The 25,458-nt window shown below is 47.3% G+C and overlaps 1 protein-coding gene across 1 annotated transcript in view; it reads left to right on the top strand.

The window, feature by feature from the left end:
- The first annotated feature begins 3,909 nt into the window (after nt 1-3,909).
- The window catches only part of WNT9A (Wnt family member 9A), an 82,772-nt gene continuing 61,223 nt past the window's right edge, over nt 3,910-25,458 (top strand). The window contains exon 1 of the mRNA XM_043977778.1: nt 3,910-4,019. Coding sequence (XP_043833713.1) covers nt 3,922-4,019 — 98 coding nt within the window. The 5' untranslated portion in view covers nt 3,910-3,921. The remainder of the gene's footprint in view (nt 4,020-25,458) is intronic.

Genomic DNA, 25,458 nt, shown 5'->3' with positions numbered 1-25,458 from the left:
AAACTGAGTGCTGGGGCAGCTAGGTGGTGCAGTGGATAGAGCACCAGCCCTGCATTTCAGGAGGACCTGAGTTCAAATTCGGGCTCAGACACTTGATACTTACTAGCTGTGTGACCCTGGGCAAGTCACTTGACCCCAATTGCCTCACAAGAAAAAAAAGAAAACTGAGTGCCATATTGGGGATGAAAGAACTGAGTTCAAATCCTCACTCAGTTTTTTATTAGCTTTGTGAAAATAATTTTGTAATTTTCTTTGTGCTTTTGTTTATTTTCCTGTAAAATGAGATTAGACTCTGTGGATTATCCAGAATACTGTTTTATGTTAGGTTTGAAAGGTGAGGGAGAGGGAAGATTCTCTAATAACCCTAAGTCTTCAAACAAGACATGTGCTTCTACATCTCAGGGCTTGATCCTCCCCCTCTATCACTTTACTGGACATTGGCTAAGTCTCCCAGGGTTCACTAGGGTAGGCTGGACTAAGTTGACCTGACAGGTACAGGTAAAAGAGAGAAGAATGTTTTGCCTCTGCCTTGAAAAGACAGTATACTGTTGGTGGAGTTGTTTAAAGAGCCAACCAATCTGGAGAGCAATTTGGAACTATGCCCAAAGGGGTATAGAACTGTGCTTACCCTTTGATCCAGCAATACCACTGACATTTGTACAAAGATATTTCTAGCAGCTCTTTTTATGATGGCTAAGAATTGGAAATCAAAGGAATGCCCATCAATTGGGGAATGGCTGAACAAGCTGTGGTATATGATGGTGATGGAATATTGTTGTGCTATAAGAAATGACAAGCAGGATGACTTCAGAAAGGCCTGGAAAGACATGTATGAGATGATGTATAGTGAAGTGAGCAGAACCAAGAGAACGTTGTGCAGAGAGCAATACTGTTTGATGAAGAACTGTGAATGACTTGACTATCCTTGACAATACAATGATCCAAGATAATTCCAAAGGACTATTGATGAAACATATTATCCACCTCCAAAGAAAGAACTGATATTGATGGAACTGACTGAAGCATGCTATTTTTCACTTTTTTTCATTTTTTCTTTTAATCAAGTTTCCTTGTACAAAATGACAAATATGGTCATGTTTTACATAATCATATACATATAACTGATATCTGATTGCTTGCCACCTCAGGGAGGGGTAGGGGAGGGAGGGAAGGAGGGATATAAATTGGAATCCAAAACTCTAAATAAAAATGTTTATTACATTTTTAAAAAATAAAAACAATTGTAGGAATAAATAAATAATTTTTTAATAGAAAAGAAAATACAACACGGCTCTTCTGAGATGGTGATTCATGTGGGGAACCTCCATGCCTCCCTCCCCCAGTGGTTTCCCCATAAATATTCTTTATACTCCAGACTGGCCATCCATCCCAGCCCCAGGACTATTCCACAGAGTATTTAGATAGTTAGGGGGTAGTGATGGTGCTGGCTATGGCATATACTGGGCTTTCTTGATTGCTGACAGTCAGGATTCTGGACCCCTGCCCCAAGCTTACCCAAGAGAAGAAGAAAATTTCAGACATATTGATCTCAGGGAATCCCTAGTCTGAGGAAGGAAACGCGGCTCCTGCCTTCAAGGAGTTGCCCATCTGAAGAACACAACCTCTGACTCTCAGGAAGCTCCTAGTCTTTGGAGGAGCCACAATCCCCATGAACCCAACAGGTGTGGAGATAGATACCAGTAATGTCAATGAAGAGTAACTCCCATTTCTATTAGCTTTGAGTTTGCAGAAAGACGGCTAGGTGGCGCTGTGGATAGTGTTCTTGTCTAGGAGTCAGGAAGACTCATCTTTTTGAGTTCAAATCTGACCTCAGACCCTTACTAGCTTGTGTGAACTGTGAAAGTTCACTTTAACCCCATTTGCCTCAGCGTCATCATTTGTAAAATGAACTGAAGAAGGAAATGTCAAACCACTCCAACATCTTTGCCAAGAAAATCCCAAAATGGGGTCACGAAGAGTTGGACACAACTGAAAAGAATTGAACAACAACAAAGGTTTGCAAAGAGCTTTTCTCACAGCTCTATAAAGTAGGTAATTCAAGTTTTTTTTTTTCCTATTTCCACTTTATAAGATGAGGAAACAGAACCAGAGAAAGGAAGTGACTTTTCCAATGGACAGAATGGAGGTCTCTAGCTCCTGTGTCCTTTTGCCATCACTTAACAATTTCTCCTGCCTTTTCCCTCTTATGTTCACATATTATATATAATGAGAATGATACCAGGACTAGGAGGTTTTGCTTTAGACTCTGCTACTAACTTACTGTGTGACTCTGGGCAAGTCACTTGACCTTTCTGTGAGTCTCAGCCTTCTCATCTGTAAAGTGGGCATACTAAGACTTTGTATTTCCTATCTCATGGTTATATTATGAAATCTGTATGAGGTAAATGGCTAAATAATCGTGCCCTGGTATAGTGGAAAGTATGTGTGTGCGTGGGGGGAGGGGCTAGAGTCAGAGGAACTGGGCTCTAGTTCCACATTTCTATTCACTATGTGCAAGTGACTTTTTCTCGAAGTCCTCAATTTTTCAATCTGTAATTCGAGTGGGTTCAAGTAGTTCTCTTCCAACCTTAATACATTACAACGATTATTATGGGGGTGGGGGCAAACACCTGTTAGATTTTACATCCCTTGCAAGAGACAATCAGAGGAGGATGAAGCCTGAAACGAGTCACAGAATTAGAGAATGTTGGAGCTGAAAGGACCCTGAGAGATCAACGATTATTGATATTACGGATCAGCGATTATCCAATTTCTTCATTTCGCAAAAGAAGAAACAGGTTCGGGGTGGGGCGGGAGGTGGGCAATGTGTACCCCAAGGTTCCACAGCTAGAACATGTCGCAGAGTCCCTCGAACTCAGACCCCCTCACTCCAGCTCTCTTTCAAAGCTCCACATGCCGCTCTTTTCGGTCCAGGTCAGTGGTCCGGGAGCACAGGGGCCCTTCCAGACACTCCTGCTCCCAACAGCCCGGCCCGCCTCCTCCAGCACCACTCCCTTGGTTCCGCCTGGGGGTCCCCTCCTTACCCTGCCCCCTTCCCCCCGGCCCAGGGGGATGGGGGGAGCCCCGGGTTCTTCCTCCTCTCATTGCCCAGCCGGGTTCTCCCCGGGCCGAGCCCTTGCTTTAGTGACGCCCGCCAGAGGTTCCGATTTCACACCCTCAGCTCCTCCTCCCGGGGCTCTCCCGAGCCCTTCCCTGGGGGGAGGCGGAGCTCCGAAGTCACCCCGCCCCCCATCCGACGCAACTCCGGGTGCCTTGGGCCTATGGAGGGCGGGGCCTGACTCTCCAGTCACACCCCCTCGGGGGCCACATTCCATCCCTCCCTCCCACCGCTGCTGCGAGGAGGGGCTGGCGGGCCAGCTCAGTCTCAGGCTACGCCCTCTCCCAGCTGGTCGGGAGTCCTGGGCTGGGGAAGAGCCCCTGGGCTTGGCAAAGCTGGGACGCCGCCTCTCGGCTTCCCCCCGATCCTCCCGTCTTATGCTTTCTCTACTCTCCCCTTCCCACCACTCCTTGGCTAGGGAAGAGCTAGAGGAGCCTTCTTTCTCCTCGAGCTGTGCCCGCTCGGGGCTCTTCAAGGGGGCTGGGGGCGGGGCTGCGGGGTGGAAAGGCGAAGGGGGGTGGGAGGGGGAGGGGGAGGGGGGGGCTCGGAGAAAGCGGGCGGGGCCTCGCGCGCCTGGCCGCGCCTCCTCCCAGCTGGTCTGGAGTCCCCCGGCCGGGCGCAGCCCCTGGGCCGGACCAGTCCGGGCCCCGCCCCTCCCCCGTCCTCAGCCCCTCCCGGCTGGCTCGCTCCCTCGCTCCCCCGGCGCTCGCGGGCGCTATAAGAAGGCGGCCCCGAGCCGGGCGAGCTCTTACCGAGACCTGCGGGGGGAGCGAGATGGTCAGCCCCCGAGCCGCAGCCGCAAGATGCTGGCTGGACAAGTCCTGGTGGGCTGGCTCTCTTCCTCCTCCTTCGCGCTGATGGTGCTGTTCGGCTCCCTCCGCCCCTCGGCCGCCTACTTCGGGTAGGTGCCGTTCGGGGCTCCGGCCCCTTCTCCAAACCAGCCCCCAGCTCCCCGCCCCCAGCGCGCCTGCCTGCCTGCCTGCTTGCCTGTCTGCCCGCCTGCTAGCGAGAGATCGGGCGAGCGAGCAAGGGAGAGAGCGAGCAAGGGAGAGAGCGAGCAAGGGAGAGAGCGAGCAAGGGAGAGAGCGAGCAAGGGAGAGAGCGAGCAAGGGAGAGAGCGAGCAAGGGAGAGAGCGAGCAAGGGAGCAAGGGAGCGACCGCCCGAGGGAACCTCGGGCCGGCCCCAGACCCCTTCTCTCTCCTCCTCCCTTCTTCTCTCCTTCACCTTCGCCGCCGCCGGCTCCCGTTGCCTCCCCTCCGCCGCTGGGACTTGTCATCGGCTTCTTTTTGCGCCCCATGCCACCCCCAGCCCTCCTCGCTACCCCCAGCCCTCTTCGCCCGTGGTCCCCGGTTCGAGGCATGGAATTGTGCCCGGGGAAGCTCGCCCGCCGGTCTTCTCCTGTTGTCCCCGGAGACCACGGGGCTGGTGGGCTTTCCTGCTCCGACTTCTCCTCGCGTCCTGGTGAAACAGGGGTGCACCGGCCGCGGATTGGGGAGGAGGGGGTAGGAGAACTGAGCGTACTTTCTGGACGCCGGTCCTGCAACTGCCCTGCAGGCAGACCCGCGTCCGCCCCACTTGCCTTGGGCTGGGAGAGAGCGATGGGCTTCCTAGCCGAGGTGGGACATCCAGTCCAGCCCAGGTGGAACAATCCCCTCCTGCCCTGCCCCCCAATCCAAACACCCCCAAACGTGGGAAAGACGGGTTGTTGAGATGAACTATGTTAATGCTGAGAACTTGGGAAGCAAAGGGAGGGAGGGCAGTGGGATATACTGTGCAGATCTGGAAACCATAAGTTTTTGTTATTATTTAGTTTACGCGTTCTTTCTGGTGACTTGGAAACTATCGTGTGCGTATACGTTATGTGCGTATGTGTGTGTGTGTGTGTGTCTGTCTGTCAGTCTTTCAGAAGTGGATGCAAACTCTCTCTCCCAGGGCTGTATTATTAATAGTTAATCATCGGCAGCAGGTTGTGTTGCCTGGAGCGGTTTGTTTGTTGAGCGCTTTTGTCACAGTGCGTGTGTTTGTGTGTCCTTGTGTCTGTGTCTCCTGCTTGTCAGAGGATGGATTTCATTACGTGTGGGTGTTTTCTCGAGGACAGTAAAAGGCAAATGGGGACGGGGGAGTTCACCGCTCTCCTCAGTCTTGCAAGGCTCTGTGATGCCAGGCTGAGGTCCCGGCCGCTCTCCCCGGCCCTGGCCTTCCTGGGGTCCTTGACCCCGGAGCTCCTTGGCACCCTGAGAGCGACCCGGACTCTTGGGGCTCAGTGGTTCGGGAGTCTGGGGGCAGCGGGGCGGGGAGAGACCAGTCCAGCGCGCTCCCCATTTCCCCGGAGCGATCTGGCCCCTGTCGGACCCGAGTTCTCTAGCTCGTTCTCTTGATTGCTCTCTCCCCTTTCTAGTAGGTGTGGTTTTGTTCTGCGTTTGCTACAGACACTCGGCGGAGAAAGCTCGGGGGATGGACGGGAACTCTCTTCTGTTTGACTTTTTCCAAGCAGCCGCAGACTCCCCTCCCCCCCCACCCCCAAGTTAATAAAAAAAAAAAGACGTACAAAATCCAGATGTTCTTTGTACTGTGCCCCAAAGGAAAAAAAATAACTCCAAGCTCGAAGAATTTGTTTTTTCTTGCCTTCCACCCCCCCTTTAGCCCCTAGGGAGGGTGTCTGTCAGATTTATCATTGATATTACACACTTCATAACCAAATAGTTCTGCCATTCCATTTCCAATAGATTTCGTTTTCCACCTAGATTTAAAAAAAATATATGAAAATTTTGGCTTAATCTCTCTACTAGCACTTAGCTGTGTGTTACCAGGGCAAGTCACCCCACCCCTCCCCCAGCCTCAGTTTCCCAGTCTGTAAAATGGGGACAATATACTCTTTGGACATACCTACCCTGTAGGGTTGTTGTAAGGAAAGGGCTGGAGAAACTAGAGATAGTTATGGTGATAACTGGAGTTCTCCGCTGCCGGGCACCCCCACCCCCCAACCACGCCCTGGGGATGGTGCTGGGTTCTGCTCTCTTTGCACTGGTTTGGGGCTCCAGGACCTGCTACCTACTGCTTGAGCCAATCTTCGTCCCGAAATCCCTAGACTGTCAGCTGGGAAGGACCTTAATGACCCTGATGGGGAAACTAAGATTCAGAAAAGGGAAAGGACTGGCCCAAGGTTATTATGCCTCGAGTGAATGGTAGAAGCGAGACTGAAACTGTCTCCAGGGTGCTTTCCCCGACGCCAGAGAATCTTAGAATGCCAGATTTGAACCAACCTCTCCAGGCCCCTTAGGGGATCCTTTCTTCCAAGCCCCTCCAGCCTTTTTTTCAAATGAGGAAACCGAGACCCATCTAGATTTAAGTGACTTGCCCAAGGTCACTGCAGCTCAATGTTTGGTTTTAGTTCCCGACTCAGAATATTGGTGTTGGAAAGGGACGTGAATAGTTGAGCAGGGAACTCAAACCCAGGTCCCCTGACTCCCAGTCCAAGACTTGTTACCCTACACCAGGCTGCCTTACGCTTCAGGGCTGGGCAGGGCAGTTCTGCCAGCCCCGAGCTTCCTGTGGGGTGTTTACCGCTCTTTCCGCATCCCGGATCCCAGATGAATTCGTTTAAGGATTTCCACAGAAAAAGAGAGAGAGAGAAAAGGGGGGGGCAGCATCTGTTCCCGCGGCCCGATTTCCCCTTCAACAGCAGTTTGCGGCCAGCGTGTGGTTTCGGAGTGTCTGTCTGTCTTTTCCTTTCCTCTTCTCGCTCCTTCTTCCTCTCCCCACCCTCCTTGGCTTCCCCGACTCCCCCAATAGCTGCCTGGGCGCCTAGTTAGTCTTCAGCAGTGGGACCCCCACCAGCTCCGCATATGGGCTGCTGAAGAAGGCTCCCACCTCATATTTGGGGGCATCGCCGCCGCAAGTATGGGAAAGTCCCTCCTAGGGGGAAGGAATCAGACCTCATCACCTGTTAGCTCTCCAGGTGAGACTGGGGGGTGGGGAAGATGTCAGGTAAAGTAAAGGTAGGGGTGGAGGGATTTTGGAGTCCTGCCAAGTAGATTAGAATCCACTACTGCCCATCACTAGCAGTGTGACCTTGGCCAAGTCATTTCCCCATGTCTAAGAGGACTCATTTTCCTGGTTAAAATGAGGGAATTCGGCTAGAGTAGAGTAAGTTCCTTTCCAGCTCGGGTCTCGAGAGAGAGGTAGCTAGTGTCGAGGCTGCCGCCAGAGGGCTCTGCTTCCCTGCTAATCCTGGGGCTGGGCCTTGGGAGGCCCCGCCGAGGAGGCCTGCAGGTGTATCCTGTTCTCAAAGAAAATAAAATATTTTCATGGGAAACTTTTTTCCCCTTCTCTTTTGTGTTTTTCTTTCTCCCTCCTTTTTCTATTCCTTCCCCCTCCCCCCCCCCTTTTTTTTTCTTTGGGGCAAGATCCATTCCTTATCCCACCCCTCCCCCTTACCCATTCCTCAATTCAATTTGATTGTATGTCTATGTGGCCAGACCTAATTCAATAAGATTTGGGGGAAGTACTTCTACCATTTGGAATGAGAAAGGGGATTCGGGGGGTCAGAGCTGGTGGGGATCTTAGAGGCTGTCTAGTCCAAGTGCCACTTTTTACAAATGGGGAAACTGAGGTTTGGACTATCTGACCTCTGAGATCCTTTCCCAACTCCAAAACTATGATCCAACCCAGGTCTTCTGTCTCCAAATCCAGTGCATTTGTCAATCTCTCTCTAGGATGACATTTCAGGTGCTGTCAGAAGACTAGTATTTACCATCTTCTCTTTTAACACAGCCAAAGCCTTTTATAGCTTTATAGGTGAACTGATATGGAGGTCTGGTTCTTTCAGAGTAACAATCAATTTAGGACCAAAGTCTTCACTGAGGGGTGGTTGGGGAGAAGGAGCCTGGCTTGGTAGTGCAGTTTGGATTTGAATCTCAGCCACATACTCCCCATGTGATTTTTTTTTTTTTAGTGAGGCAATTAGGGTTAAGTGACTTGCCCAGGGTCACACAGTTAGTAAGTGTTAAGTGTCTGAGGCCGGATTTGAACTCAGGTACTCCTGACTCCAGGGCCGGTGCTCTATCCACTGCACCACCCAGCTGCCCCTCCCCATGTGATTTTAGGAAAGGTGCTTCCATATTCCAAATTTCTCTCTACACCTGTAAAATGACAGGTGTGGGCTAGATGATGCCTCAGTCCTTTTCTTCTCTAATATTCTAGGAGGTCCAGATAGTCACATTTTCCTTTGTGCCTAGCCCTGTTATATTCTTGGAGGTAGGGATATATACCAGTTCTTCATTAGCTTCAGGTTTCACTGGGGATCCAGGATGAGCTGGTGAAAGGGCTGGGGATGAGTGGGCAATGTAAATGCTGTATCTGATCAAAGGGGGTGGTGGCCTCAAAAGACACCCAATCCAAACTTTTCATGGACCCCTCCCTTAATAATCGAGAGGGCCATGTAACTTGGAGTAGTTAGGGAGGGCTTTGTGAGAAGGCAGCATTTGGACTAGGCTTTAAAGGATGAAAATATAGGGAAGGAGCTGAGTTTCTTTAGTGGTAGAAATAGCATGATGAGCCTGGAGTCAGGAAGACTCATCTTCCTGAGATCAAATCCGGCTTCAGATACTTACTAGCTGCGTGACCCTGGGCATCTTCATCTCACTCCAGTATCTTGGCCAAGAAAACCCTAAATGGGGTTTTTATCCCTCCCCCCCCTTTTTTTCTTTTTGGCAGGGCAATGAGGGTTAAGTGACTTGTCCAGGGTCACACAGCTAGTAAATGTCAAGTGTCTGAGGCTGGATTTGAACTCAGGTCCTCCTGAATACAGGGCCGGTGCTTTATCTACTGTGCCACCTAGCTGCTCCCTCAGTTTCCTTCTTTGTAAAATTTGGGGGTTAGAAAATAGCTTCCGGCTTTGATCTTTGATCTCCTGATCTTCTAGTCTAATCCCCTCATTTTACAGAAAGAGAAACTGAGGCACAAGAAAGCCAAATGATCTATACATGGTCACACAGCTAATAGTTATTTGAGGTGAGATTTGAACCCCAACCTCTGGCTCCAGAGGCAGCCTCCTTTTTTACTCTATCATGCCAGCTCCTAGTCCTTCATCCCAAGCCCAGCTTTAATTATGCTCCAGGCTGGGTTAGGGCCGAGGGAGATGGGAGTGGTGGTGGTAAGGAAATACTATGTGATCTAAAATAAGTTGGGTTTTTTGACCCCCATCTACTCCCAAGGCTTCAAACCCCCAATCCCTGCCTGGGAGCTTGTTCTGCTAAGCAGTATAGCCAGGGGCCCACCCTCTGAGGGTCTCCACTGTTCCCTCCTGCCCTATTCATGGATAAAGGGGGGAAAGTTGCTGATCTTTCTAAATTTTTTTGTTTTTGTTTTTGCTTTTTGTCCTTCTCTCTTCCAACCCCTCCTTCTTTCTGGCTCCAACCAGGGTCCTGCTGGGCTGCCTGGCCCATCTTGGTTTGATTACCAGGTAGGACTTTTATCTGCTGGCACTCATGCCTGGGAAAGTTTGCTTGCTATCTGTAATGGAAAGAACTCTTGGTTTGGAGTCAAATGGCCCTGGATTTCAATTCTGGCTCTCCTGGGTGACTTTTCCCTTTCCTGGGCCTCAGTTTCTCCATCCTTAAAATGATAAGGGTTAGACTAAATGGTATCTAAGGACCTTTCTAATTTTATATCCTATAACAATTGATATACCAGCTGAGAGGGGAGCCCTCCAGAAAGGACTGGGAGAAAAGCGAGACCTTGGTGGAACCTACCTTTGTGTCTCTATGTGCCCAAGGGGCTTCAGCCTAGGGCAGAAGTGGCTGGAGAGAGTGGGGTTGTGACTGTTTGGAACCTAGGTGATTCCTTTGGAGGAACCTCTGGCCAGTTGTGGAGAAGCAGTTAGGAAGGGCAGCATCCAATCAGGCACATGTTGATTAGGTGCCTACTCATTGTTCTATGCCAGAGATACAAAGATGACATACATGACAAAGAGGACATGACAAAGATAACAAGTCCCTCCAGGAGCTTATAGTATAATCCCAGAGATGTTTATTGCCTGTAAACAAAGACAGAGCGGGGAGAGATGATCAGATCCTACCTAGTTTATGATACTTCAGATATCCATAATTTCTTTGGAGGGGAGAGGCTGTTTCATCTTTATCGTATAGTAGGTGCTTAATAAATGTTTGTTGATTGATTGCTGTGAATGTTTCCTCCACCAATAAAACTGGAAGAGGCTTTTTCCTTTTTTGTTTCTTTTCTTTTGTTTCTTTTTCTTTCTTTCTTTTTTTTTTTTTGGCGGAGTAATGAGGGTTAAGTGATTTGCACAGGGTCACACAGCTAGTAAGTGTCAAGTGTTTGAAGCTGGATTTGAACTCAGGTCCTCCTGAATCCAGGGCTGGAGCTTCATCCACTGTGCTACCTAGCTGCCCTGAGGCTTTTTCTTAACCTGGGATCCATGAATTTTTTTTAAAATTTTGACAATTGTCCTACAATATAATTTGTTTCCTTTGCAATCCTGTGTATTTATTGTATGTTTTTAAAAACCTTACTTTAAGAAAGGGTCCATAGGTTTCTCTAGACTGCCAAAGAGGTCCATGACACAAGCAAGCTTAAGATACCTCTGGAGAGGCAATGCGCTGGACTGGATCTGGGGTCAAATGACCCAGGCTTGATTTATAATTCCCTTTCTTAATTGTGTGGCCCTGGTGAATCCCCTTCCTTTTTCTTACACCTAGGTTTCTGATTTGTAAAATAAGAGAACTGAACTCAATGAGAGAAGTATTAAACATGCTGCCCCTAACCATCCTGAATGTATCCCAAACCCAGATTAAAATATAATTGGGAATATTTAACAAAATGAAGGAAATGCAATAGAACATAGATAATGTTAATATGTGGTTTCCTATGTGGCAAAGTAGATCGAGTGTCAGGACTGGAGGCAGGAAGACCTGAGTTCAAATCTAGTCTCAAACACTTACTATCTGTGTGACCCTAAGAAAATCGGTTCATTCTGTTTGCCTCCATTTCCTCATCTGTAAAATGAGATGGAGAAGGAAATGACAAACCACTCTAGCATCTTTGCTAAGACAACCCGATGGGGACATGGAGAGTCGGACATGACTGAAATGATCCAACAACAATAAAAATGTCAGTATGTGGCTCTCAAGGGATCCTTAGGTATGGTTTAGAGGCCCCTGTTTCTATTTGAGTTTGATAACACTGGCCTAGATTATCTCTGAAGTCCCTTCCAGTTCTAAATCCTATGATTCCCCCAAACTCTAATTTTCTGAGCCTGTGTATTGCTGAGGCAGAGGAGGGAGATCTCAGGGAAAAGACAAGGCCTCAAGGCCTGTTTGATTAACTCTTTGTTGGGGAGATAAGGAAAGGGAATGGACCTCTGATTTCACTGGTACAGGAAATCTCTCTCCCAATGCAGCTTGGAACCTCTGCAACTTGGAGTCTTGAAGTAGAGGCTCTAAACTTTCCCAGAATCCAAGATATAGTAGAGCAGAGACCCAGGCACACAACAAGCATGGATGATGGGAGTACCCATTCAGGGAGTAGTGTTTGTTAAACACAGGGTTCAGGGAGGCTCATTGCCCTAAAGGTCTTGAAAAACAAAACAAAACAAGAGGCAGGGGAACTGAAGTGAGTAGAATTCAGCAAGTATCATCCTGGGCCAATGGGGAGATGCAAAGTTTGGGTTCCTCAGACCCTTAACCTTAAAGAGCTCAGTCTAACGAGAAGATGAGAGATTACCTGCATAAGTAAAATATGTGTCACGTGATAAATACATCATAGAGAAGTGCAGGCAAAGTCCCAGGAGAGGTCAGAGGGGAAAGGACTACATGGGGTGGGAGGTAGCAGGTGGGTTACTTGAAGGCAAAAGCATTTGAGTTGAGTAAAAATTCAGCAGAGGAAAAGAAGATGCTGAACAAATGCATGGTGGCTGGAAATGTAGGATGTGTTTGGGGTTGGGGGAGGTAGAGTTGTTTAGTTTGTCTAGAGTATAGAATGGATAGAGGAGGAAAAAATATGAGAAGGCTGGAAAGTTAGGTTGGGCCACATTATGAAAGCTCTTGAAAGCCAGACTAAAGAGTTAAGAGGCAATAGGGAGCCACTGAAAGTTTTTGAGTGGAGGAGTGATGTGAATCAGATAACGGCAAAAGTAAGATTAATCTACTAGTGTGTGCAGGATGGATTGGAACAGGAAAAGGTTGAAGATGGAATGACCTAAGAATGTTGGAAATGATCTGAAGACCCAGATGTCTATGGCTCATGGTCATAGGGTTCAGAGCTAGAGTCCAGATGATATAATTGAAGTCACCAGCTCGGGTGCCCCCTCTTTTTAAAGCCTTTCCCTGCTTCCACCGTCCCCTCCCTTGTTGCTGTTGCTCTCTCTTTCCTCAAATTACTTTATGCTTTCATTTGTCTATCACCCGAGTTATTCCAATAGAAGCTCCTTGAGGAAGAGAACAGTTTCATTCTTGTCTTTCTATTCCCAGCTACTTCCCAAAACAAAGCTTATGCCAGTCCTCCCAGAAGCCAAATTGGGATGGGGGAGTTACAGGGAGACATAACCCTCTAATAATGAGGAAACTGTAAGAAAATGAATGTATCGACTTATTAGGTAGTGAGCTCCCAGTCACCAGAGGTAATTGAATGGAGGCTAATGATCAGCTCACTACCTAATAAGGCAACTCATTGATGAAATGTGCCAGGATTGATTTCTACATCAGGTAGGGAGTTGGCCTTGAATGGCTTCAAAAGTACTCTAAAAGTCAGATTTGGCCATTCCCTTACTCCAGAGCCCACAATGACTCCTTATTGGAGCTTGGTGTAGTGGAAAGAGCACCAAACCAAGTCAGAAAATTGGGGGCTGGATGGTAACAGAGTTAGGAATATCTAGAACTAGTTGAATGACCAAACCCAAAGAGTGGCAATCAATTGTGCCATGGAGAGAAACATTTAATACAGTTCCCCAAGGGTTTGTTCTTGGCTCTGTGCTCTTCAATATTTTTTCTTTTCTTTGTTTCCTTTTTTTGTGGGACAATGAGGGTTAAGTGACTTGCCCAGGGTCACACAGCTAGTAAGTGTCAAGTGTCTGGGACTGGATTTGAACTCGAGTCCTCCTGAATCCAGGGCCAGTGCTTTGTCTACTGTACCACCTAGCTGCCCCTTTTCGATATTTTTGCAGTGACTTTGAATGAAAGCATAGACGCTATTTGCACATGATATGGAGGTGGAAGGGATTGATGACACTGGCAGGTTCCAAGAAAATGAACTAGGATGATGAACTTAATCATACTAGATGAAATGTAACAGAGATAAATGTAAATTCCTTCTTTTGGGTTCAAACAATCATTTCCCAAGTACAAGAAGGAGAGGCATGGCTAGGGAGCAGTTTGTCTGAAGATAATTTGGAAATTTTCAGCAGATCAAAAGCTGAATGAATTAAGAATGAAAGTGATAATAATCCTATTGTAGTAGGCTGTGGCCAAACCAAATCTGGAGCATGGAGTACATTTCTGGACATCACAGTTTACAAAGGACCTTGGCAAGCTGGAGAGTGTACAGAGACCATGCTGTACAAGGAGTGGTTTAAGGAACTCAGGCTATTTAGCCTGGAGAAGAGAAGACTGATGGGAGGGATGGTGGTACATGACACTTGTCTTTAAGCAGTCACCTGAGAGACTGATTTCTGCTCAGTGCCTGAGAGCAGAAATGAAAGCAATGGTTGAAAGTTCCAGAATGGGGCAGAGTTAGACTTGAGCAGTAATCTGTTTGGGTAGCTTGTCTATGTTGCCCATGGGCAAGAGTCATGTGGGGTGGGCAGCCATAGAGGAAACAACTGACATCACTGAGAACAAAGGTTCATTTTTATATAACCCATACTCCTTAGGGAGGTATGCAAGCAGAAGACATCTGACTACTTAAAGATGGTGTAGAGAGAACATCCCTGTCCAGTGTGGGGCTGGACCAGATGAGATACCTTTTTTTCCATCTAAGAGAATCTGAACATCTCCTCTTCTGACATAGAACTTAAATGGCAAAATGTCTTTGTTTGTTTTTAAGACAGGGTGGGGAGGATGATTATTTTTGCTTTACCTACCCTCACAAGTTTATTGTGAAGATAAAATGAGACTAATAACGCACATAAAAACTTCATAAGCTATGTAGGGTGTGTCTATGTGCATACAGAAATACAAATATATTTTGTTTTTGTTCAGTCATCTTTGACTCTTTGCGACCCAATTTAGGGTTTTCTTGGCAGAGGTCTGCCATTTCCTTCTCCAGCTCATTTTATAGATGAGGAAACTGAGGCAAACAGAATGAAGTGACTTGCCCAGGGTCACACAGCTAGTAAGCTCTTGAAGATGAGTCATCCTGACTCTAAGCCCAGTGCTCTATCCATTGTAATTCCTAGCTGCCCCAAATGTCAGCACATCTGCATGTATACATCTCTGTATACATATATGTACACACATTTTTATTTTCACTACTCTCCTGTGCTCTCAATTCCAGGTAGAATATTTACATTTTAAACTTCTGAACTTAACAAACAACTTCTATATGAGTCCTTCCATATACTCAGTAGAATGCGAAAAGTTCTGCACAAAACTGTGAGTGTTGGGATGTTCAGCTTTTCTTTCTAAGTGGATGATAAATGCATGGAAGCTGTCAGCTGGCATTTTCCCTGTTTTCCTCCTTGCTTTTGGCTTTTCTCCCTGCTGCTCATGGTGTGACTCCCTGGGCGTGAATTCCATCTTTCGTTAAATAAAGAGTAGATCTAGCTGACCTCTGAGGTCCCTTCCAACAGTAAATCTGTGAAAATCTAAGCAAAAAGATGGCATGAAGGGAGAGTTCTGGATTCGAATCCCAGTTCTGTTACTTAACTGTAAGTTGTTGGGCGAATCTCTCTCTGGTTTCCCCTTATCAAATGAGGGAGTTGGATATGATTTGTCAGGGTCCTTCCAGCTTTAAATCTAGTTTATCCTGAACACCTCTCTCACTGGGCCCAGTCTCCCACAGGCCATTGGGAGCAAGATGTATGGGCTTCCTCTGTCTTCCCTGGCCTAAGGGCACCTAGGACAGGCTGGGTAAAGACATGACCTTTGGTCTGCCTGGGTTGGGATGGGTCTGGGGGGCAGGGGCGAGGGTGTGAAGTAGCAGCCTGAATTCCCTCAGCTGTGTGAACAGATGTCCCGCCCACAGCCCCCTCAGCCTTCCTGCTGCCGGTGTGTGGGACACAGAGACAGCTGGGACTAATCTTGCTTGCCAGCCTCCTGCCCCTCTGTATATAACTTTTTCTTCTTCTTTTTTGTTTGGCTGTTCATCTCCCCCAACTCCCAAATTCTCCTGAATTCAGGGCAAGACAGCCTCGTGGCTTCTAGAAGTAATCCTCTTGGGTGATAGTGGCTGTTGATATTTCCAAAGGGCTTTGTGATTACCAAGCACTTTGATCAGCCCAACTCCCTGAAGGAGGCAGCAGAAATCTCATCCCACACCCCCACTACATCTCATAGATTGGATAATGTCCAATCACTTCATTTGACAGACGTGGAAACTCTGGCTCACAGAACACACTTGACTTGCCCAAGGTCACAAAGCTAGTTAGAAGCAGAGACTGTTTTAAAACTCGGGCCCTCTGACTTTATTTTTATCATTTTTTCCCCCGAGTTCTATTGCTTCGTTATCTCACTTTTTTCTCTGTCTTATAGTATTTTGTCTTCTCTTTTCATACTCCTCCAAGTGATGGGTCTAGGTAGGGGAATTAGGGCCAGATGTGGGGTATTAGAAATAACACATGAATTCTGAGTCAGAGCAGACTGTCAACATTCAGTCAAGGACATTTATTAAGCATTTACTTTGTGCCAGACACTATACTAAGCAGTGGAGCTGCAACCGTGGGCAAAGGCATGGTCCCTGCCATCAGGGAGCTCACATTCTAATGGTGTATGTGTGTGTGAATAGCTTATTAATAACTATGGACAGAGGCAGCTAGATGGCACAGTGGATAAAGTACCGGCCTTGGATTCAGGAGTACTTGAGTTCAAATCTGGCCTCAGATACTTGACACTTACTAGCTGTGTGACCCTGGGCAAGTCACTTAACCCTCATTGCCCCACAAAAACCCCAAACCAAAAAAACCCCTACAGATATACTAAATCTATACAATGTAATGTATATAATGAAGGCAATTTCTGATGGAAAGGAGGAGGAAGGGAGCAGGGGGAAGGCATGTAGGGACCAGTAAGCCCTGCTGAAGAAGGGAAGATTGAGCTGAGTCTTGAAGAGAGTCAGGAGTCCAAGATCAGGCGGGAGAGCATTCCAAGCCCGGGGGAGAGTCAGGCCAGCTGATAGAGCTGATAGAGCATCCTGGGCCAGTATATCTGGATCCTAGAGGATGTAGCAGAGAGTCAAGTATTGACTTAGGGCCAGGTCATCTACTGTATCTGAGCCTTGTCTTTTGCCTCCTCTTTCCCGCCCCTCTCACCACCATGCCTCCCTCTGTACAGAGGAAGGCATTTTGGCTCACCCAAGGTCATACAGCTAAGGTGTGACAGTCCAGGACCTCTACCCTGGTCTTCTGACTTTAAATTCAGTGTTCTTCCAACCTCAGGCCTGCTGTTCCAGGAGGCAGTGCCCTGGAGTCAAGAAGGGGAGAGGTCCTTTGTGATGAGAGAGCACTTGTGGGCACTGGTGGGTAGGATGTGGCTTCTGTCAGAGCCCGGTAACCACCTTGCCTGCCCGGGTGGCCTTTAAAGGATGAAAATCACTCCATCACTGGCTCTAAGGGGGTTTTGATTTACCAAGTGTGAACACAATGGTGGAAGTGTGCAGAGAGATTATCTTCCCCACCCCCTCTTGCCACACATTCTTTCTGGGGGAAAAGCTTTGGGCTCAGTGGCAGGGGCCAGGATCCTGGGGGGACAGTGAGATGAGCTGATAAGGGGCAAGGAATGAGGTAGCCTTGGATCCCCAGGATAGGAAACTGATACTTGTTGGGGGGGGTAGCTCTTTTCAGGCTCTTAAGTTATAGTTAATCCGTAACCCTGCCCCTCAGGATTTTTCCTTGGATGGCTGCTTTTTGGGGAGGGAGGTGGAGATGGCAATGAGCTTATAGGATGCCAGAAGTAGAAGGGGCCCTAGGATGTGAATCATGGAATGTTGGGGTATGTGTGGGAGGAGGGTGATAGAACTTATTTTATCCAACCCATTCATTTTACAGGTAGGGAAACTGATCCCCAGGAAAAATATGATTTACCCAAGGGCATCCAACTTGTTAGTTGTAAAGTCCTCTCTTGAACTTGGGTCTTCTACCTCCAAATCTGTTGCTTCTCCACTATATTCTACCTCTTCCCATGAGTAACCATCTCTGTTCATTAGTTCAGTAGACATTTATTAGATGCCTACTATGTGCTGGACATCATGCTGATTGCTGGGGATGCAAAGACAAAAGTGAAACAATTCCTGCCCTCCTCCTCTTTGTAAATATACTTACCTTCCTTTTCTCAAGTAGGAACAAAAGGCACTCTAGAGGGTTATAGGTTCCCTTGGGGAGCTTGTATTCTATCAAGAGAGATGACCTATTACACACAACTGGGGTTGGGAAGCACGGATATAGGCACAGGGCAGTGTGGAGTGAGTACCAAAAGGATGGTTTATTCCTCAGGAGCTGGGGAAGACTTCCTGAAGGACCATGGCCCTTGAAGTGGGGGAGAGGCATCCTAGGCGGGGTGAGCAAGAATGGGAATGTGTTCAGGGGATGGCGAAGACTCTAGTTTGACCAGTGATGGCGGGTCCATGTGGGTAGATTGTGGAAAATAAAGATGGAAGGAGGTTGGAGCCAGATGTGGCATGTTGGAAATCACACTGATCTGCAAAGCTAGGTTCAAGGACAGGCTTTTACTCTACCTGGTGTGTGGGGTTCACCTCATGTTACACCTTCTACAAGTGTGAGAGAATTGTCTGGGCCACCCAGGTTTTCTGACTTGCTCAGGGTCATGCCACCAGGATGTGTCTGTGTTTGAGGTGAGGCTTAAACCTAGATCGTCCCTACTCCAAGGCTGAGCCTCTACATCATCCTCCCTTTAAGAGGCCATCAAGCCCCCTTAACAGATGAGGAAACCGAGACAAAGAACATTTCAGTAACCTGCCCATGGTCATACAACTAAAGTGTAGAAGGTGGGATTTGAACCCAGGGACCTCCTGCTTCCCAGTCCAGTGCCCATGCTGCCTAACAATAATGATTTATCATTGCCAGGGTAGCGATCTTTCTTTGCCATTAAAGGTATGCAGTGGCTCTCTCGTGATTTGTTTAGTAAAACAGTGGATGTACAAGAATAGGCAGGAGACTTCAGTCAGTACCCTGGCTTTGTGGTAAACTTATTACAAGACTTTAGAAAAGTCCTTATTTTCTTCTCTAGTCCTCATTTGCCTTATTTGTTGAGTGAAGGGATTTGAATCCTGTCTCTATGTCTCTGATCAGCCCTCTCTCTGATATCCCATTCATATGTGTGTGTGTACATTTACATATATATGATCTATTTATCTATACCAATTCTCTGGGTTCCCCCTTGTAAATTTCTTGAAAACAGCATCTGTAACTCTTCTGTATCCCAAGGTCAAGGTCTTGCATGCAGTAGATGTTTAATAAATGTAGAAGTCATATGAAAACCTTTGGAGAGGTTCAACACACATTTGATTAAGTTCCTATTAAGTGGATAAAACCTACCAGTTCTAATCCCATAGTAGTTTATCAATTCTCTCCTCTCTAATCCCACAGGACCTCAGTAGTAATTACCTGGGCTATTGTAGTCTCCTTTCAGGTCTTCTGCCTCTGTTCTCTCTCTCTCCCCTTAGATTTAGCCTTCATAAACTATTCTTATCTCTAGATCTGGGCAAGTTACTCTTCACTTAAAAAACAAACACACACCAACAACTTCTTGGGCTCTTTATTGCCTTCTAAACATTCTAATTCTTCTGCCTGACATTTGAGCATTTCTGTGAGCTACAAGCTGTTGCCACCCTACCCTTCTAGCGTGATCCTATGTGCTTGAGCCACTGGACAGTTCCCTTGGCTTGAAATATGCCCTGTATTTTCCCCTGTCCATGCCTTTGCTCCTGCTGTTACCTATCATTAGTGATGGATCGATGTTTCTCATGTCTCAATTCTTTGTATATGAATTCCTTTCAGATATATTAAATAAAAAAATACCTTGAAGAAAAGAAAAGAGTGGAGCAGTAGATAAAGTGATAGCCCTAGAATTGGGAGGACCTGAATTCAAATCTAACCTCAGACACCTACAAACTGTGTGATCCAAGGGCAAGTCACTTCACTCTGTTTACCTCAGTTTCCTCATCTGTAAAATGATTGAGGGAGAAGGAAATGGCAAACTACTCCAGTATCTTTGCCAAGAAAACTCCAAATGGGGTCACGAAGAGTAGGACGCAACTGAAATAACTATGTTTTTTAATGTATATAATATATGAAATACATAAATAACAAATAGAAATAAATATAGTATATAAAATATATTCTATTTAAAAAGGATTTTTTTGCCTCTTAAATTCCTATCTATCCCATAAAGCCCAACAAAAATGCTACCTTCTTCCTCTACTGGGCTGGTAACGACTTTTGCCCTCACATCTCGACACCGGAGTTTAACAAATGAAACTGTTCAAAAGTGGAATAGGACACTTCGGAGAGTAGTAAGTTCTCCGTCGATGGAAGTGTTCAAAGGGAAGCTATGTGATTATTTGTCTGGGGTCCTGTAAGTGGGAGTGAGCTTCGTGTGGTTGGACGGCTGGGCGTCTTTGGACACTTGTCAGAGAAGGGTAGAAGTGATGAGCTGTATTGGTGAATGGAAAAGGATCATTTTGTCATGGGTGTGTGTGTGTGTGTGTGTGTGTGTGTGTGTGTGCGCGTGCGCGAGCATACATACAAGGATAGAGAATGGGGGGTGGGGTGGAGATGGGTGTGTCAGAAGGTTCACCTCAGGGCTTCCACCACAGACTAAACACATTGTGGGAAAACCTTGGCCCAAATGGAGCCTTTATGTGCAAAAGGAAGCAGCTCAACTTGACACTCTTTTTTTCTTTTAGATTAAAATTCTTTTTCAAATATCAAGCATTTATTTTTTCTCCCTCCCATCTGTCCCCTCCTCACATTAAGGGAGGAAAAGAAAAAGAAAACCCTTGTTAAAAGCACACACACACACACACACACACACACACACACACACACACACACACCCCTGCATAGTCAAGTAAAATAAATTCCTATATTAGTCATGTCCAAAAAAATGTATGTCCCATGCTGTTCCCTTAGTCCCTCTTCTTCCCGCTGAAATCAACCTTGATCACTACCTGTATTTCAGGCTTAGCTATCCATGCTTTCCTCTCTGCCCCTAATGACAAGCAGTATTAACACTGTGAAGTCTTGCAAAGTGCTTTATGTTTTCTCACTTAACCTGTGTGAATAATTCAGAATACAGGAATTCTTATGTCCGCTTAACAGATGAAGAAACAGGCTCAGAAAGGTGGTGACTTGCTTAAGGTCCCACAGCTACTAAGTATGACATGGGATTTGAACCTGGGTCTTTCTAAATCCAAGCTTACCATTCAATGGTCTGTGTTCGTTTGCTTTGTAATTTGATCACAAATCACCACCCCTTTGTACCACATAGCTCTCAGAAGACATTCACAGTTTTATTTGCCTCTTCGTGGCAAATCTTTGAGGGAGACCGGACAGGTGTTATTCCCATTTGATAGAACAAGAAACTGAGGCCCAGAGAAGAGCAGCCCCAGTGTCTTCAGACTCCAAATAAAGAGCTTTCCCCATTTCATGAAGCTTCTGGTTCTGTCTTTCTGTGAGAACTTGGAGGTGTTGAGCACTGGAAAGAAAGTTGAGAGCCTGCAGTCCAAGAGTGGTGGTGTGTTCCTCATCATTGGAGGTGTTGAAGCAGAGGCTGGTATCTGCTTCCTGGGCATGTGGCAGAAGGGATTCTGGCTGTGCTGCAAGTTAGCCCAGAGGACTCCTGGGGTCCCTTCCAGCCCAGACCAATGGGCCTCCCATGTATGTGTATTTTTCGGTTGGGTCCTCTCCTTAGCTAGGAGCTTACCAATTGGGCAGGGAGCTGCCCTGAGGTTCTGTGCCTGCTTTTAGGCCTGGGGCCACTAGCAAAGTGGAAGATGAAGGCAACTTTCCAGGAAACTCTGTCCAAGAAACCCGCCCCATGTGGCTCATTGCCCTCTGGTCCCTGCTCAGCTAAGGAGATTGGCTGGTCTGGAACTGATACTTTGACAAGTATCCCAAAGCTTCTGTCCTGGGTCAGCTAACAGCACCCTCCATCCCCCAACCCCAACCCAATCTAGGTCACTGTCATCTAACACCCAGAGTTTCAGGGAGGGGGAAAGAAAGGAGGGTGCAGGAGCTGTCTGGGAGGGACACCGAAGTGACTGAGCTGAGGCCTAGGTTCAAAACCTGCCTCTGACACCTCTGAGCTGTTTGACCCTGGGCAAGTCAGTTCATCTCTGTTCCTAAGCCTTTCTGGTTGTTGTAGGGGGAAAGTGAGTCATGAGGCTTAAAACCTATAAAAATAAGAGCTAGTGACCCTGGGCAAGTCTGACTCGGTTTCCTTATTTGTAGATTGGGGATAATAAGAGCACTTAACCCCCCAGTGTCATTGTGAGGATGAAGATATACTATAAAGTGATTTATTATTACTTTCCCACACCCTTTCTTCCAGCCAAGTGTTCCTCTCTTTGTCCCTCAAACACATCTTGTATTTTTTCCGGTCCCCTTGCTGGCTTTTCTTCTGCCTTCTTGACTACTTCTTTTTAGGATCCATCACACATTCCTTTTCCCTTTCCAGATCTCTGAGAAGGAGCAGTTTCCAAGACTCTGCCTTTGGCCCTGGGCTCCCACATTCAACCCCACTCTCCTCCCCCGAGTGCCATTATTGACAATTGCTTTCAGAACACCTCCATCTGGTTTGCATCCCTAGTACCTCAAAGTCAACCTTACCTCAAACAGCTTCTCACAGGATAGTGGAATTTAGATCTGGAAGAACCCAAATCCCTTACTTTATCGATGGGGAAACTGAGCCCAGAGAGTTTGTGATGTGGCCCAAGACCACTCTGGTGGTCAGTAACAAAGCTGGAATTTGAATCTGGGTCCCTTGAGTCTAAGTTACGGGTCACCTACTTCTCAGGGGGTGCCTTTCTCATGATAACATTTAGAGTCAGGAGGCCTAACTTCCTCTTAAGACTCTGTCAACCTTAGAGTACAATGGGGTAGGGAAAGACACTGGGAGTCTACTAGATTGGGAACCCTGTGAGGGCAGGGCCACCTGTGTCTTTTCTCCTGGTACCCAGCCCAGGACTCTGGCCAAGCAGGTGCTTCATTAATATTTGTTCAACTGAGCCAAGGTGAAGAGGTGAGAGTGCATAGGGCTTGTGGTCAGAGCAGCTGGGCCTCCCCTGGGGTAGTGGGAGTTGGTGAGGAAGGGGGCTGAGCCAGGACTAGAATCCAGGTCTCCTGACTCCCCATCCCATTCTTTTTTACTCGACCACAACTAACAACAGCTGTGCAGAAGCAGGCAAGTGCCAAATATTCGCAGAAGTCAAGAGGATGAAGGACAGGCCCAGTGTTTTTTAAATTGAGTCCAGATCTCAGATTGTAATTTATTTGGGTGGGTTTGGGATGGAGGAAGAGGTGGGACACAGAGGGAGGGAGTGGGAGTTTGTTAGGGGAAAAGAGTGTCCTTGCCTGGCATGGGGGTGGGGGGTGGGGAGAAGGGAAATCAAACCTTTGGTATGTGATTTAAAAGACATCTTAAACAACTTAAATCTTGTTTGTCCTCCACCCAATTTAGTTCCCTTGCCCAGGGTTTCACTGGAGAAGGAGGAGGGGATGTTGTGTGATGTAACAACCAGAACACAACGTCTGGGTTAATCCGATCTGGGTTTGCACCCCAAGCTGATTCCTTGGTGGTGGCTTTGTGACTTTGGGCACGTCACTTAACCTCTCTGGGCCTCTGTTCCCACCTCTGTAAAATGAGGGCGTTTGACTAGGTGACCTTTAAAAATCATTCCTTGCTGTAAATTCCATGAATCCTGGCTCTGCTCCTTATGAGCCGTGTGACCTTGGGCAAGAAGTCAGATCATGTCTTTGGCCTTCAGTTTCTTCATCTGCAAAATAAGGAAGCTGGCTTAGATCAGCTCAGATGTCCCCTCCGGCTTGAAAATCCTCTGACCTACCAGGGGAAGCATGCACGGGTTAACGGAGTCCTGCCCCCACCCCCTCTTCCCCAGGTTTGCCAAGTTGGGCTGGTGTGTGCCTGGGCCCCGGGATGCTCTGGGAGGGGCCTTGAAGAATTCCAGGCTGAAACGAGATCTGTGTAAGAGGAGCAAGAAAACACATTTTTCCCCCCTCTCTCTCCCCAGCCCCTTGGTCATTCACAAAAGCAGCTGTAGCTTTCTCCACTCCAGCAGGAGAGGGTGGTGAGGGGGAGAGGCATGAGGCTCGTCACGGCCATGTGCTGCTCCCTCGCTCTGGGTTACTGCCACAGCTAGTAGCTAAGGAGGCAGATGGCCGGGGCTCATCTAGGTGCCCCAAGTCCCAAACCCAAACTGGCCCAAAGCTTGGGGACTGGCGTTTGCACCCAGAGTTCCACTGGGTATTTGCATTGGATCCAATAAGAACACAGAATGTCAGAGCCTAAAGGGACTTCAGAGTTTAGCTAGTCTGATTCCTTCATTTTACATCAGAGGAAACTGAGGCTCGGATGTTGTAATTAGCCCAAAGTCACATGGGTAATAAGTAGCTGAGACAAGATTGGGGTCCAGGTCTTGATCCTCCAAAGCCAACATTCTTTCCATGTTACCTCTTCTTGGTCCTGATTTTGCTCTCTGGGGCCAAGCAGAACGGGTCCAAGCCTTTATTTCAAGTCTACCCTTCAGATATTATGGGGAGTGCTGTGGGTTCCCTAAGGCTTCTCATACCTAGGCTAAGCACCCCCAGTTTCCTTACTATTCCTTTAATCCTTATATGACCTCATCTCCAGGCCCTGCCCCCAGCCTGGTCATTCTCTTTGCTATGCCATGGTATCTAGGAGTTAGGGTCCATGTCCCCTCTCCAGCTCCTGTAGGGGTTTGTAACCATTGACCATCATCTCTTCTGTTCACCCCCATCCCCATTAGCCTCTTAGTTTCTGATGGGTCTAGTCCACATGGTTCCCCATTTGACCTGGGGTATTTTCCTGGTTACAGGGCTAGGAAGCAGCCAGTAGCCATATCAGTTACAGAACTGAGTTCCCTTGTGCATACCCTTTATTGAGCACTGCCCCTATGCAGAGTGCTGTGTATTAAAGAGATAAAGAGGGGACAGCTAGGTGGCACTGCAGTGGATAAAGCACCAGCCCTGGATTCAGGAGGACCTGAGTTCAAATCCAGTCTCAGACACTTGACACTTACTAATTGTGTGACCCCGGGCAAGTCACTTAACCCTCATTGCCCCACAAAAATAATAATAAAAAACAAGAGATAGAGAAGTTGGATAAGATAGTCCTTGCCCCAAAGAGGGTTCTATTCTGACCAATGCGCAAGCACTTCCCTGCATCTCTTGGCTCCAGGCATTTTCTCTGGTTGGCCCTCATGCCTGGAATGCTTTTCCTCTTCTCCTCTGGCTACTGACCTCCCTGAGGTCCTTTAAACCTCCAGGAAAATCTCATCTTCTACAGGAAGCTTTTCCTGTCCTCCCTTAAGTCTAGCACCTTCCCTCTCAATCATTTGCTATTTACTGTAGAAATCGTTTGTCTGTTTACTTATTGTCTCTTCCATTAGATTGTGGGTTCCTTGAGGGCAGGGACTTGTCTGTTGCTTCTTTTTGTCTCCCTGGTGCTTAGCACAATGTCTGGCACATGGTAGGTGCTTAATCAGTGTTAATTGACTGACTCAGATATTTATTAACTGTGTGACCCTGAGTGAGTTCTTCATCTGCAAAATGGGTATAACAGCCACTCTGTGAGATAGAGGCTATGAGGAACAAATGTATCTGAGATAATGTATCTGAAACATTATATAAAATCATAGTTGGGAGGTCAGGAAGGAGCTCAGTGACCATCAATTCTAACATCCTCATTTTACAGATGAGGAATGTTGGGCTCAAGGAAACTGAGTGACTTGCCCAACATCATCATATAGCTAGGTAGCACCTGAGAGGGAACTAGAGGCCAGAGATGGGATTTGAACCCAAGTCTTCCGACTACAGTGTGAGGGTGACTTCCACTCTACTGTGTTATTACTGTTTATTGCTGCTGCTGTTACATCTTTTATTACTTTTTTTTTT

Source organism: Dromiciops gliroides, chromosome 1 (assembly GCF_019393635.1).
Source record: "Dromiciops gliroides isolate mDroGli1 chromosome 1, mDroGli1.pri, whole genome shotgun sequence".
Taxonomy (NCBI): Eukaryota; Metazoa; Chordata; class Mammalia; order Microbiotheria; family Microbiotheriidae; genus Dromiciops; species Dromiciops gliroides.
This window is presented reverse-complemented; position numbering and strand designations above follow the sequence as displayed.